The following is a 14,523-nucleotide window of genomic DNA, read 5'->3' on the forward strand; positions in this document are numbered from 1 at the left end:
AAGATGTCAATCACTAAACCCTCTCAAGCATAAAGGGTCTCTCCACCAATCTACTGGACAGTGACGGTCACTGTTATCCAACCATCATGGTCCATTCACATCAAGCACTCCTGTCGTTGTTGACATCACAGGCCCCATTCCAATTCTTTCAACAGTACACTCTGTCTTCCTCTGGAGTCCCGAGAGTCGCAGCCGTCTAAGGCACTGCATCTCAGTGGCAAGAGCGTCCACTTACAGTACCTGCGTTCGAATATAGGGTATCACATCCAGCTGTGATTAGGCGTCCCATAGGGCGGCGCACATTCGGTCCAGCGTCGTTCTAGTCTTTGGCCGGTGTAGGCTGTCATTGTAAAATTAAGAATTTGTTCTTAACTGACTTGCGTAGTCCAAATAAATACAATTTCTCCCTTCCTTGTAACTAATCACTGATTGGACAGGTGCTATGCAAGGGCCCCCTACACATAGATAGGCAGATATATGAGTTCCCCTATGAGGGCATTGGTCCCAAATGGCTGCAGTGAAGTCCAATTGGCAAAGCGTTTGGAACATGTGATGAATGTTTGCAGAGAGATGGAACATGAGTGATTCTTTTGAGAAAAGAAGAAGACGTTAAATGTCTCCACTGTGATGATGGAATGCGTTTTTTGAACCTGAGTTCCCTGAATGGCAGTAAGGCGCTTCAAAGGAGCAGAGATTGTAGGATTAGGAGCTGGCTCAACCATGCTCTCTTCATGCTGAATGCAGTGAAAGTGCCTTGGCTTCCATGAGAGACATCGCTGTCCATGCTGGACCAGTAAGTGCCTCTGGCTGCCATGAGAGAACATCGCTGTCCATTGCTGACCAGTGAAGTGCCTGGCTGCCATGGAGACATCCTGTCCATCTGCTGAACGTGACGGCTCGGCTGCCATGGACATCGCTGTCCTCTGGCAGACGTCCTCTGGCTGCCATGGGAGACATTGCTGTCCATTGCTGGAGCAGTGACGTCCTCTGGCTGCCATGGAGACATCGCTGTCCATTGCTTGGACCCAGTGAGTCTCTGGCTGCCATGAGAGACATCGCTGTCCATTGCTGGAGGCAGTGAGTGCTCTGGTGCCATGGAGACATCGCTGTCCCATGCTGCGAGCAGTGACGTCCTCTGGCCTGCCATGGAGACATCGCGCTGTCCATTTGCTGGAGCAGTGATGTCCTCTGGCTTGCCATGAGACATCGCTGTCCATGCTGGAGCAGTGACTGTCCTCTGGCTGCCATTGGAGACATCGCTGTCCATTGCGGAACAGTGAGCTCTCTGGCTGCCAGGAACGTCTCTCTCAGTCTCTGGATCGGCGGAGGCTGCCGCACTAAACTTGATTGACGATTATTTTTGTTTTGTATGTTGTTGTTTTTTTTCCCCTAAATCCCTACCAAAGGTGTACGCAAGACCCACAGATAGACCGTTTCACCTCTCCAGCCTTTAGAAATTCCTAATAGTGATTATTACTTCAAGAAGGATGGAAGGAAAAGAAGATAAGCTAGGATTGGATGAGCCCCTTTGATTTTGTAGGGGAAAGAGGCCAAAAAACAATCAGTCGTCAACAAGATTGCTTGGTCAGATGAAACCACTTTATGAGGCTCGAGATGGTTCAGACCACATGCAGAACACACATACTGTAAAACACAGGTGGCAAAAACTTCAAATTAAATGCATAAAAACATGTCATACATTTACTTCAGGAGCTCTGTCCTGAGATAGTTAGAATGGTAGAGGACTTTGTCCACCTGATTAAAAAACACTCTAAAAACCCATTACAGAGCAGCTTGATTAAAACCCCTTACAGAGCAGCTTGATTAAAACCCCATTACAGAGCAGCTGATTAAAACCCCATTACAGAGCCAGCTTGATTAAAAACCTCTAAAACCCCATTACAAGAGCAGCTTTGATTAAACCCCCATTACAGAGCAGCTTGATTAAAACCCTCTAAAACCCCATTAAGAGCAGCTGTGATTAAAACCACATTACAGACAGCTTGATAAACTCCCCATATAGAGCAGGCTTGATTAAAACACTCTAACCCCCATTACAGGAGCAGCTTTGATTAAAACCCCATTACAGAGCAGCTTGATTTAAACCACTCTAAACCCCATTACAGAAGCAGCTTGATTAAACACTCTAAACCCCATTACAGAGCAGCTTGATTAAAACCTCTAAAACAACCATTACAGAGCAGCTTGATTAAAACCCCATTACAGAGCAAGCTGATAAACCATTACAACACTGATAAACCCCATTACAGAGCAGCTTGATTAAAACCACTCAAACCCATTACAAGAGCAGCTTGATAAAAACCCCATTACAGAGCAGCTTGATTAAACCACTCTTAAACACACCACCATTACAGAGCAAGGCGCTTGATTAAAACCTCTAAAACCCCATTAGCAGAGCAGCTTGATTCAAAACCCCATTACAGAGCAGCTTGATTAAAACCACTCTAAACCCCCATTACATGAAACAGCTAAGATAAAACCACTCTAAAACCCCTACAAAGCAGCTTGATTTAAAACCTCTAAAACCCCATTACAGAGCAGCTTGATTAAAACCCCATTACAGAGCAGCCTGATTAAAAACCACTCTAAAACCCCATTACAGAAACAGCTTGATTAAAACCTCTAAAACCCCATTACAGAGCAGCTAGATTAAAACCACTCTAAAACCCCATTACAGAACAGCTAGATAAAACCACTCTAAAACCCCATACAGAGCAGCTTGATTAAAACCACTCTAAAACCCCATTACAGAGCAGCTTGATTAAAACCTCTAAAAACCCCATTACAGAGCAGCTTGATTAAAAACCCCATTACAGAGCAGCTTGATTAAAACCCACTCTAAACCCCAACAGAGCAGCTTGATTAAAAACCTCTAACAAACACCCCATTACAGAGCAGCTTGATTAAAACCCATTACAGAGCAGCTTGATTAAAACCCCATTACAGAGCAGCTTGATTAAAACCTCTAAAACCCCATTACAGAACAATTTATCATATTCACAAGAACTAAACTCAACAACGAATCAGGGTGTCTCAAAGTAGTATTGGTGATCTAGGATAAGTTTTTAGATTATAATAAGTACGACTATATTGAAAGGGGAGACCTGATCCGAGAACAGCCCTCCTACTCTGACACACTTTATGAATACGAGCCCAGAAGAATAAGACAATATTATTGTATAGGCACATGCGGGATATTTATATTTAGTTGTAAAGCCCCCTGTAGTCGTCGGGCGACAGCACTTCTGGTCGAACTATAACATGCCGTTTAGCAGGCGCTTCTATCCAAAGTGAGTCACGCGTGTGTATCTAGCTGCTTTTAGTAACGCTAGTATTTACACGCTAGTGTTGCTGGGTATTAGAATAATCCGCCGGAAGTCGTTTGTCAGTAACAAAATTCAATTTCAACTTTACTCTGTGGATTGTCTGTAGGCGTGGTCCTTATGCAGGGGAGAATGAGAGAGAAACATCTCATGGAACGTACCTCATCTCTTCTATCTATGTAACTCCTCCCCTCATCTCTTCTATCTATGTAACTCCTCCCCTCATCTCTTCTATCTATGTAACTCCTCCCCCCTCATCTAACTAAACAGACTTTTCAAACGTGGGTCTGTTGTGGACCCGTGCAGTTCCTCAGAGAGGTCACTTTCTCTCCGCTTACCTCATGTCAAAATAAAAGTCGCCCACAAGTTCTTGCTTCTTTGTGCAGGTAWGGCACACGTGCAGGACTTTTATTTTGACATGAGGTAAGCGGAGAGGAAGTGGGTCCACAACAGACCCAGGTTTGGAAAGTAATTTATATGCTATTAGATGTGTTTTCTCAAATTCCTCCCTGCATTAGGACAGAACATACAGACAATCGACAGAGTAAGTTGAAATTTAATTTAATTGAACTTCTGGCTTCCGGCGGACTATTCKGTTTTTTTGCAAGCCAATTCCCAGCAACACTAGTGTGTAAATACTAGCGTTACTAAATGCAGCTAGCGTGTAAACATTTTCTATATGATTGTCATCGGGAATCATACCCACYACCCTTGYTGTTGCAAGGTGCCAAGCTCTACCGACTGAGAATCACAGGACCACACACGTGTTTTTAACTACCTATATATACACATCATTCAATCATTCATTGGCTTCCCACTCACCCACTCTTTTCAACCATTACGGCCCCAGGTTCACCCATCATCTGCAAGTTCACCCATCCATCTGCAGTTCACACCCATAACATCTGCAGTTCTCACCCATCCATCTGCAGTTCACCCATCCATCTGCAGTTCACCTCCCAGTTCACACATATCATCTCAGTCACCAGTTCCACCAGTTCACCCATCCACTCTGCAGTTCACCCATCCATTCTACAGTTCACCCAGTTCACCCATCCATTTTGCAGTTACCCAGCCCTCTCATTCCACAGTTCACCCATCCATCCTGCAGTTCACCCATCCATCTGCAGTTCACCCATACATCTGCTAGTTCACCCATCTCATCTGCAGTTCACCCATCCATCTGCACTTCACGCCAGTTCTACACCACCATCTGCTCACCCATTCCATCTGCAGTTCACCATCCATCTGCAGTTCACCCAGTTCACCCATCCATCTGCATTACACCCATCCATCTGCATCTCACCCATCCATCTGCAGTTCACCCAGTTCACCTCAGTACATCACTGCAGTTCCCATCCATCTGCAGTTCACTCCATCTGCAGTTCACCCATCCATCTGCAGTTCCCAGTTCACCCATCCATCTGCAGTTCACCAGTTCACCATCCATCTGCAGTTCACTTCACCATCCATCTGCAGTTCACCCAGTTCACCATCCATCTGCAGTTCACCCATCCATCTGCAGTTCAGCCATTCACCAGTTCACCATCCATCTGCAGTTCATCCATTGACAGACAGCTTCATCCATTCCAGACATCTGCACCTCCTCCACATGTGTCATCGATCTCTCTGTGTAAGGGAGGGAGGGTGAAGCAGGGGTAAGCAGGGGTGAAGCAGGGGGTGAAGCAGGGGGTCATTTCAGCTAAACCAAATTGAAGCTCATTTACTTTTTATTTCTAAAAGCAAATTGGAGAACAGCAAAAACAAGCTAATTGACTCCATCCATTACCACTTGGCTGCTGTAGCTCCATTCTCCTAGTCAATAGGGGACTTAACATTCTACACAAACAAAGTCATTCAGTAATAGCTGCTACAACACTAGCTCAGCACAGGGATTAAAAACTCTAGTCTAGTTTCATGTCAAGTCAATATTACCTAGCCAAAGACATCTTCACTCTGCACTGTTTTGAGAAAAAGTTCCCTGCAGCTGGGTGCGCTCTTCATAAAGCAGCCAGCCAGCCAGCCAGCCAGCCAGCCAGCCCAGCCAGCCAGCCAGCCAGCCAGCCAAGCCAGCCATACAGCCAGCCAGCCAGCCATACAGCCAAACAGCCAGCCCAGACCAGCAAGCCAGCCATACAAACAGCCTTCCCTCCCTCTCCCTGGCCTCCGCATGGGTCCTAAAGGCATTCCCAATACCCACTAAACTGCATTTGCCTTTTACTGGGGATTGGAATGATTTTAGTAGCCTATTTTAAATTGTTGGCGTTAAACTAGGGTATGTCTGCCTTACCCAACTGCCTTACCCTGGGGTGAAGATAAAGAGTACATCCCAAATGCACTCTATTCCCTACATAGGGCACTACATAGGGAACTACATAGGGCACCACATAGGGCACCACATAGGGCACCACATAGGGTACTACATAGGGCACTACATAGGGCACTACATAGGGCACCACATAGGGCACCACATAGGGCACTACATAGGGCACTACATAGGGCACTACATAGGGAATCGGGTGCCATTTGGGACACAAGCAACATTTGTCACCAGGAATCAGGACTTGTCTGTAAACCTCCAGGCCTATTCCAGCTCAACCCTCCAAGCCTATTCCAGCTCAACCAGACAGTAGAACATCGTTCTCCAGCCTCCTCTGGCTGTGTTCACCTTTCATCACCGGCCTGACTGAGTGGGACGGTATCCCCACTACCACAGACAGACTGGACCGCTTTAGACGGAGCAGGAACCTCCTTCGATGCTCTCCTTCTGGACTCCTTTTTCGCTTGCTGTAAAAGGACAAGAGAAGATTTCACCCGAACAGTCAMAGACATGGAGGCTTCAGTTTAGTATTACAGACCCTGTACAGTAGTATAGTTTAGTATATAGGCCCACACTGTCATCTTGAATTACACTGATTCATTAAACTACCCATGTTATATAGGCTACTAGTCTATGGTTTATATAAGTACTGAGTAGACAAAACAACAAGTTATATATGATAATCCCACCACTCCTGTTTTATACTGATTGTCAGGACATTGTCAAGAGACTGGTTTCATTGATTATGACAATCATCATCTGATTGTCAGGAGACTACCCATTTGGTATGGACATACAGTGAGGCCTATATCGTGGCAGGACCGCCAGTGGTTGGGTCCAGAGCTGGTGAGGGTCTGCTTCCCACACTGGGTCCCTGTGGTCACCATCATCCTCTTCTCCTTCTGAATACCCTCCAGCCCTTTACCTGAAGAAGAGGAAGAATCCACCTTTCAGCAGGACAACAACCTAAAACCCAAGGCTAAATCTACACTGGAGTTGCTTACCAAGACGACAGTGAATGATCCTGAGTGGCTGAGTTACAGTTTTGACTTAAATCGACTTGAAAATCTATGGAAAGACCTGAAATGGTTGTCTAGCAATGATCATCAACCAATTTGACAGAGCTCGAAGAATTTAGACAATAATAAAATGGGCAAATGTTGCACAATCCAGGTGTGGAAAGATCTTAYAGARTTACCCAGAAASACTCACAGCTGTAATCACTGCCAAAGGTGATTCTACAAAGTATTGATTTKGGGGTGTGAATACTTATGTAAATGAGATATTTCTGTATTTCAATAAATTTGCAACAATTTCTAAAAACATGTTTTCATTTTGTCATTATGGGGTATTGTGTGTAGATGGGTGAGAAAAATAATATATTTAATCCATTTTAAATTAAGGTTGTAACATGTACTCTTCACAGAGAAGTAGGGGATTACATATCAATTACAAGGTGGCAATACTAGTGAGATTATTACKTTGTGTAGTTTGACTGTAGTGTACAACAGAATGGGGCATTGAGAGACTGACCCTTTGTAACAGATGTGGATTGAAACAATGTTAACCACACAGTTCATATGTGCCATCTCACCGCACTGGTGTGAAGATTATTCTGCATACCGTTTTACTTATTATTGACCCGTTTTTATCCAATATATTTACACCAAAWTGCCGCTGTTCACCATGACAATAAACGGATACATGATTCACTCACTGCCTCAATAAAAAAAAAGTATCGGTAAACTACAACAGGTTTTTACAGCAGTATAATAGACAAGCTACAAGATAGCAGCTACCCAACCCAACCTGCGTATTTTTCAGCTTTAAATCCAGAATATTTTCCACAATCACGACACTTCTTACTGTTGATAGTAGAAAGAGCAGCCTCGGCGTCTGTATTGGTGAGCCATGTTGACTCGGTTTCTCGGGTCCAGCTTTCATGATATCTCGGTTCGATTATTGTGTCGGACCGGCTTCCTCCACAACCCATCWGAATATCATCCACTGCACCGCTCGCTTCAAAGTGTCAATGTTTACTGACACACAGCTGTCCACGAAATGCCCGTTAGATTCATCTAGGCTAAAGCATCTTCCATTACACCGTTTGCCTCTATCCACCGCGAAGATTCTGCGCTTTGCTGATCTACGCACCGTGCGCTTTGCAGCACCGCATAGCTCACAGAATGGTTAGTGCTATCCCAGCCTAGTCTCATACACCAGACGTAACATAGTAAACGTAAATCCSGGATACTAAAAAGMATACTGAACAAAAAAACAAACTAAACATGTAAAGTGTTYGTCCCATTTTTCATTAACAGAAATAAAAGTTCACAGAAATTTGTCAAACGCAAAAAAAACGTGTTACTCTCAAATTTAGTGAACAAATTTGTTTATATCCCTGTTAGTGAGCATTTATCCTTTGCCAAGATAATCAATCCACCTGACAGGTGTGGCATATCGAGAAGCTGATTAAACAGCATGATCATTACACAGGTGCACCTTGTGCTGGGGACAATAAAAGGTCACTCTAAAATGTGCAGTTTTGTCACACAACACAATGCAACAGATGTCTCAAGTTTAGAGGGAGTGTGCAATTGTCATGCTGACTGCAGGAATGTCCACCAGAGCTGTTGCCAGAGAATTTAATGTTGATTTCTCTACCATAAGCCACATCCAATGTCGTTTTAGAGAATTTGGCAGTACGTCCAACCGGCCCCACAACTCCAGACCAAGTGGAACCACACCAAACCGGGACCTCCACATCCCTACCCTAAACTCTTACCCTAACATAACCCTTACCTAACCCTTGACCATTTTACATTTTAACGTCAACGGGGATGTCCCAATGATKCCAGATAGTAAGGACCCTCACATAATCTGTCAAAATCATGAATATGTAACGGACTCATTAGACACAGGCCAAATTCTAAATGTTACTGCAATTTAATCACAAAAAAACTCTTCTGAGATTGCTTGAAAGGCAGATCGTTTCCTCAATGTTTCTCACATGCTGACCAGACCGGACACGTCGCATGGGCGATAAATGTAGAAATCCATGTTATTCAATTATTGCACCCACACTGCTCGCGCACACCAACGAGCGTCTGCGTTGCCAAGGGCTAAAATAGAAATCAGTTCTATTTCTGACGCAGATCACGCTGCAAGTCCTGCCTCTCCCATCTCCTCATTGGTTTATAGAAGCAGGTACCCATGTGGGTGATTGAAAGACACATTTTTTTTGCAAGTTGTTGTGGTGATACTATGAAAGTGTAGATGCCAATCACCATATAAGGGGCGGCAGCGTAGCCTAGTGGTTAGAGTGTTGGACTAGTAACCGAAAGGTTGCAAGATTGAATCCCCGAGCTGACAAGGTACAAATCTGTCYTTCTGCCCCTGAACAAGGCAGTTCACCCACTGTTCCTAGGCCGTCATTGAAAATAAGAATTTGTTCTTAACTGACTTGCCTAGTTAAATAAAGGTWAAKTKAATTTWAAAAATAAACAGTATTAAAGCCATGATAGTATTACAGAAAATACTCCCATCAATATTAGAAGCGCTGCTGTCCAGGTGTTTGTTGAATTCAGACATCACAGTTTGTTGAACATAATAAACGGCGCTCTATCCACCAGATGTGTACCAAACTCACTAAAAGTGGCAGTAATAAAGCCTCTCTTGAAAAAGCCAAACCTTGACCCAGAAAATATTTTAAAAACTATCGGCCTATATCGAATCTTCCATTCCTCTCAAAAACTTTAGAAAAAGCTGTTGCACAGCAACTCACTGCCTTCCTGAAGACAAACAATGTATACGAAATGCTTCAGTTTTAGAACCCATCATAGCACTGAGACTGCACTTGTGAAGGTGGTAAATGGCGTCAGACCGAGGCTCTCCATCTGTCCTCGTGCTACTAGACCTTAGTGCTGCCTTTGATACCATCGATCACCACATTCTTTTGGAGAGATTGGAAACCCAAATTGGTCTACACGGACAAGTTCTGGCCTGGTTTAGATCTTATCTGTCGGAAAGATATCAGTTTGTCTGTAAGGACTGGGTGTCGGAGTGCGAAGTCAGGAAAACAGAGGATTCAATAATAATGTTAATTTAATGAAACACGGAGAACCTCGGCCACCCCACTCGACACTGGGTGCTSAACATAAACTGCCCCAGACACGGGGAACGAAAACAGTCCAGTAATAAACGCGAACATACACAAACACGTAACGTCCGAACAAACACCAAGCTTACAAATAACAATCCCGCACAAAGAAACGGGCGGGCCGGCTGACTAATAAAGCCCAACTAATTAGAATAAACACAAAACAGGTGTAACCAATAAACACATAAGGAGGGGGAGAAAAGAATCAGTGGCAGCTAATAGGCCGGTGACGACGACTGCCGAGCGCCACCCGAACGGGAAGGAGAGCCTGCCTCGGTCGGAGTCGTGACAGTACCCCCCCCTGACGCGCGGCTCCTGCAGCGCGCCGACACCGGCCTCGAGATCGACCCGGAGGACGAGGCGCAGGGCGATCCGGATGGAGGCGATGGAAATCCCTCAACATTGACGGATCCAAAATGTCCCCCACCGGTACCCAGCACCTCTCCTCCGGACCGTACCCCTCCCAGTCCACGAGGTACTGCAGGCCCCTCACCCGGCGTCTCGAGTCCAGAATGGCCCGTATCGTATACGCCGGGGACCCCTCGATGTCCAGAGGGGGAGGAGGGACCTCCGGCACCTCACCGTCCTGCAGGGGACCAGCTACCACCGGCCTGAGGAGAGACACATGAAACGAGGGGTTAATACGATAATAGGAAGGGAGTTGTAATCGATAACACATCTCGTTTATTCTCCTCAGGACTTTGAAGGGCCCTACACACTGCGGACCCAGCTTCCGGCAGGGCAAGTGGAGGGGCAGGTTTCGGGTCGAGAGCCAGACCCTGTCCCCCGGTACAAACACGGGGGCCTCACTGCGGTGGCGGTCAGCACTCCTGGACGGCCCTCCAGGTCTCTTTGGAGCGCTGCACCCATTCCTCCACCGCAGGAGCCTCGGTATGGCTCGGATGCCATGCTGCCAGGACCGGCTGGTACCCCAATACACACTGAAAGGGGGACACGTTAGTAGAGGAGTGGCGTAGTGAGTTCTGGGCCATTTCGGCCCAGGGGATGTATCTCGCCCACCCCCCTGGCCGGTCCTGGCAACACGACCGCAGAAACCTACCCACCTCCTGGTTCACTCTCTCCACCTGCCCATTACTCTCGGGGTGATAACCGGAGGTCAGGCTGACCGAGACCCCCAAACGCTCCATGAACGCCCTCAATACTCGGGACGTGAACTGGGGGCCCCGATCAGAAACAATGTCCTCCGGCACCCCGTAGTGCCGGAAGACGTGGGTGAATAATGCCGACGTGGGTGAATAATGCCTCCGCAGTCTGCAGGGCTGTAGGGATACCGGGCAACGGGAGGAGACGGCAGGACTTAGAGAACCGATCCACAAATCCACAATCACCAGAACCGTAGTGTTCCCCTGAGACGGGGGAAGATCGGTCAGGAAATCTACTGGGATTCTCTGCCTCTAACCCTATTACAGGGGCTGAGTCACTGGCTTACTGGTGCTCTTTCATGCCGTACCTAGGAGGGGTGCGTCACTTGAGTGGGTTGAGTTACTGACGTGATCTTCCTGTCTGGGTTGGCGCCCCCCCTTGGTTTGTGCTGTGGTGAGCATCTTGTGGGCTATACTCGGCCTTGTCTCAGGATGGTAAATTTGTGGTTGAAGATATCCCTCTAGTGGTGTGGGGCTGTGCTTTGGCAAAGTGTGTGGGGTTATATCCTTCCTGTTTGCCCTGTCCGGGGGTATCATCGGATGGGGCCACAGTGTCTCCTGACCCCTCCTGTTTCAGCCTCCAGTATTTATGCTGCAGTAGTTTATGTGTCGGGGGCTAGGATCAGTCTGTTATATCTGGAGTACTTCTCCTGTCTTATCCGGTGTCCTGTGTGAATTTAAGTATGCTCTCTCTAATTCTCTCCTTCTCTCTTTCTTTCTCTCTCTCGGAGGACCTGAGCCCTAGGACCATGCGTCAGGACTACCGGGCATGATGACTCCTTGCTGTCCCCAGTCCACCTGGCCTTGCTGCTGTTCCAGTTTCAACTGTTCGCCTGCGGCTATGGAACCCTGACCTGTCCACCAGACGTGCTACCTGTCCCAGACCTGCTGTTTTCAACTCTCTAGAGACCGCAGGAGCGGTAGAGATACTCTTAATGATCGGCGTTGAAAAGCCAACTGACATTTACTCCTGAGGTGCTGACTTGTTGCACCCTCGACAACTACTGTGATTATATTATTTGACCCTGCTGGTATCTATGAACATTTGAACATCTTGGCCATGTTCGTTATAATCTCCACCCAGCACAGCCAGAAGAGGACTGGCCACCCCTCATAGCCTGGTTCCTCTCTAGGTTTCTTCCTAGGTTTTGGCCTTTCTAGGGAGTTTTCCTAGCCACCGTGCTTCTAACACTGCATTGCTTGCTGTTTGGGGTTTTAGGCTGGTTTCCGTCACAGTACCTTTGAGATATCAGCTGATCTAAGAAGGGCTTTATAAAATATTTGATTTGATTTGATCAGGTGTTGAATAAATAAGGGCTGCAAACCATACAACTACAAAGGGAAGCACAGCCGAGAGCTGCCCAGTGACACGAACCTACCAGACAAGCTAAAACAACTTCTATGCTCGCTTCGAGGCAAATAACAGTGAAACATGCACCAGCTGTTAAGTATCTGGAGCATCAGCATTTGTGGGTTTGATTACAGGCTCAAAATGGCCAGAAACAAAGAACTTTCTTCTGAAACTTGTCAATCTATTCTTGTTCTGAGAAATGAAGGCTATTCCATACGAGAAATTGCCAAGGAGAACTGAAGATCTCGTACAACGCTGTGGATACTCCCTTCACAGAACAGTGTAAAACTGGCTCTAACCAGAATAGATAGAGGAGTGGGAGCGCCCAGTGCAACAACTGAGCAAAGAGGACAAGTAACATTAGAGTGTCTAGTTTGAGAATCAGACGCCTCACAAGTCCTCAACTGCAGCTTCATGTAAATTTAGTACCCGCAAAAACATCAGTCTCAACGTCAACAGTGAAGAGGTGACTGCGGGATTGCTGGCCTTCTAGGCAGAGTTGCCAAAGAAAAAAGCCATATCTCAGACTGGCCAATAAAAAGAAAAGATTAAGATGGGTAAAAGAACACACGACACTGGACAGAGGAAGATTGGAAAGAAGTGTTATGGACAGACACATCTAAGATTGAAGCGTGTTCGGATCACAAAGAAGAACATTCGTGAGATGCAGAAAAAATGTAAAGATGCTGGAGGACTGCTTGACGCCATCTGCAAGCATGGTGGAGGCAATGTTGGATGGCCTGGGGGTGCTTTGGTGGTGGTAAAGTGGGAGATTTATACAGGATAAAATGGATCTTAAAGAAGGAAGGCTATCACTCCATTTTGCAACGCCATGCCATACCCTGTGGACGGCGCTTAATTGGAGCCAATTTCCTCCTACAACAGGACAATGGCCCAAAGCACAGCTCCAAACTATGCAATAACTATTTAGGGAAGAAGCAGCCAGCTGGTATTCTGTCTGTAATGGAATGGCCAGCACAGTCACCGGATCTCAACCATATTGAGCTGTTGTGAGAGCAGCTTGAACGTATAGTACGTAAGAAGTGCCCATCAAGCCAATCAAACTTGTGGGATGGAGGATTCTTTGACGAAAGCAAAGTTTGAAGGACACAATTATCAATTCATTTAAAAATCATTATTTATAACCTTGTCAACGTCTTGACTATATTTCCTTATTCATTTTGCAACTCATTTCATGTATGTTTTCATGGAAAACAAGGACATTTCTAAGTGACCCCAAACTTTTGAACGGCAGTCTATATATTTTTTTACATCGTTTGCAAACTGATATGTGACATGTATTAATGCCAAAATAACATTCAAAACAGGCAASCCCCCAAACAATATGGGGCTCAAAACATGACTGAAGATTAGTAACAACCATACAGTAGAACATATGGCTGAAACTTAACAAAGTAACAGGAAGTAATTAATGGTAATTACCTATTATTACACAGCATGTAAACTCACCAATAAATTCCCCCTGAACTTACATTTTGATGCAAGTACAATCACACATTGGTGTTACTGTCGACAATAAAAAAGTCCTCAAATGTGCATCTTCTCCCTTCGGAAGACTCTGACCTGAGTGGGCGGGTGCAGTACCCAGATGCGCATTTCCAAGCGCTCTGATTGGTTTGGAATGGCAGGGCTCTGATGGGTGAGGGATAACTTAGGTAGGCTGAGCAGCCAAACAAACATGACCTTTAAGAGAGTAGAGCTACGGGGCACAGAAGAAGAGCTACGGGGCACAGGAGAAGAGCTACGGGGCACAGGATAAGGGCTACGGGGCACAGGAGAAGAGCTACGGGGCACAGGAGAAGGGCTACGGGGCACAGGAGAAGAGTACGGGGCACAGGAGAAGGCTATACCGGGGAAACAGGAGAAGAGCTACGGGGCAAGAAGAAAGGCTACGGGCACAAGAGAAGAAGGGCTCGGGGCACAAGAGGAAGAGCTACGGGGCACAGGAGAAGGAGCTACGGGGCACATAGGGGAGGAAGGGCAAAACGGGGCAAAGGAGTAAAGGGGCTTACGGGGAACAGGAGAAGAGCTACGGGGCACAGGAGAAGGCTACGGGGCACGGAGAAGGGCTAGACGGGGCACAGGAGAAGGCTACGGGGCACAGGAGAAGAGCTACGGGGCACAGGAGAAGGGCTACGGGGAACAGGAGAAGGAGGCTACGGAGA

General features: G+C 46.4%; 1 protein-coding gene and 1 long non-coding RNA gene across 2 annotated transcripts; both read right to left on the minus strand.

The window, feature by feature from the left end:
• Positions 1-2,429: 2,429 nt before the first annotated feature.
• Positions 2,430-4,175, minus strand: LOC139025164 (uncharacterized). The gene is made up of 3 exons (XR_011476622.1): positions 2,958-4,175; positions 2,539-2,789; positions 2,430-2,463 (listed from the first exon to the last, which is right to left on the minus strand). It is a non-coding gene; the product is annotated as an uncharacterized lncRNA (long non-coding RNA).
• Positions 4,176-5,926: 1,751 nt separating this feature from the next.
• Positions 5,927-7,750, minus strand: si:ch211-215i13.3 (brain and acute leukemia cytoplasmic protein). Its single transcript, XM_024140894.2, has 3 exons — positions 7,531-7,750; positions 6,462-6,589; positions 5,927-6,131 (listed from the first exon to the last, which is right to left on the minus strand). The coding sequence occupies exons 1-3, from the start codon at positions 7,655-7,657 to the stop codon at positions 6,009-6,011; spliced, it is 378 nt and encodes a 125-aa protein (XP_023996662.1). The 5' UTR covers positions 7,658-7,750; the 3' UTR covers positions 5,927-6,008.
• Positions 7,751-14,523: the final 6,773 nt, after the last annotated feature.

This window comes from Salvelinus sp. IW2-2015, unplaced genomic scaffold (assembly GCF_002910315.2).
Source record: "Salvelinus sp. IW2-2015 unplaced genomic scaffold, ASM291031v2 Un_scaffold2326, whole genome shotgun sequence".
Classification (NCBI taxonomy): Eukaryota; Metazoa; Chordata; class Actinopteri; order Salmoniformes; family Salmonidae; genus Salvelinus; species Salvelinus sp. IW2-2015.

Excerpts from the sequence above, each read along its gene's own strand:
- si:ch211-215i13.3 (XM_024140894.2), bottom strand. The coding sequence starts at position 7,657 with ATGGGTTGTGGAGGAAGCCGGTCCGACACAATAATCGAACCGAGATAT. Across the intron at positions 6,590-7,530 it reads TGCTCTTTCTACTATCAACA|GTAAAGGGCTGGAGGGTATT; the intron begins GTAAGAAGTGTC and ends CCTCTTCTTCAG. Across the intron at positions 6,132-6,461 it reads GCCACGATATAGGCCTCACT|CAAGCGAAAAAGGAGTCCAG; the intron begins GTATGTCCATAC and ends GTCCTTTTACAG.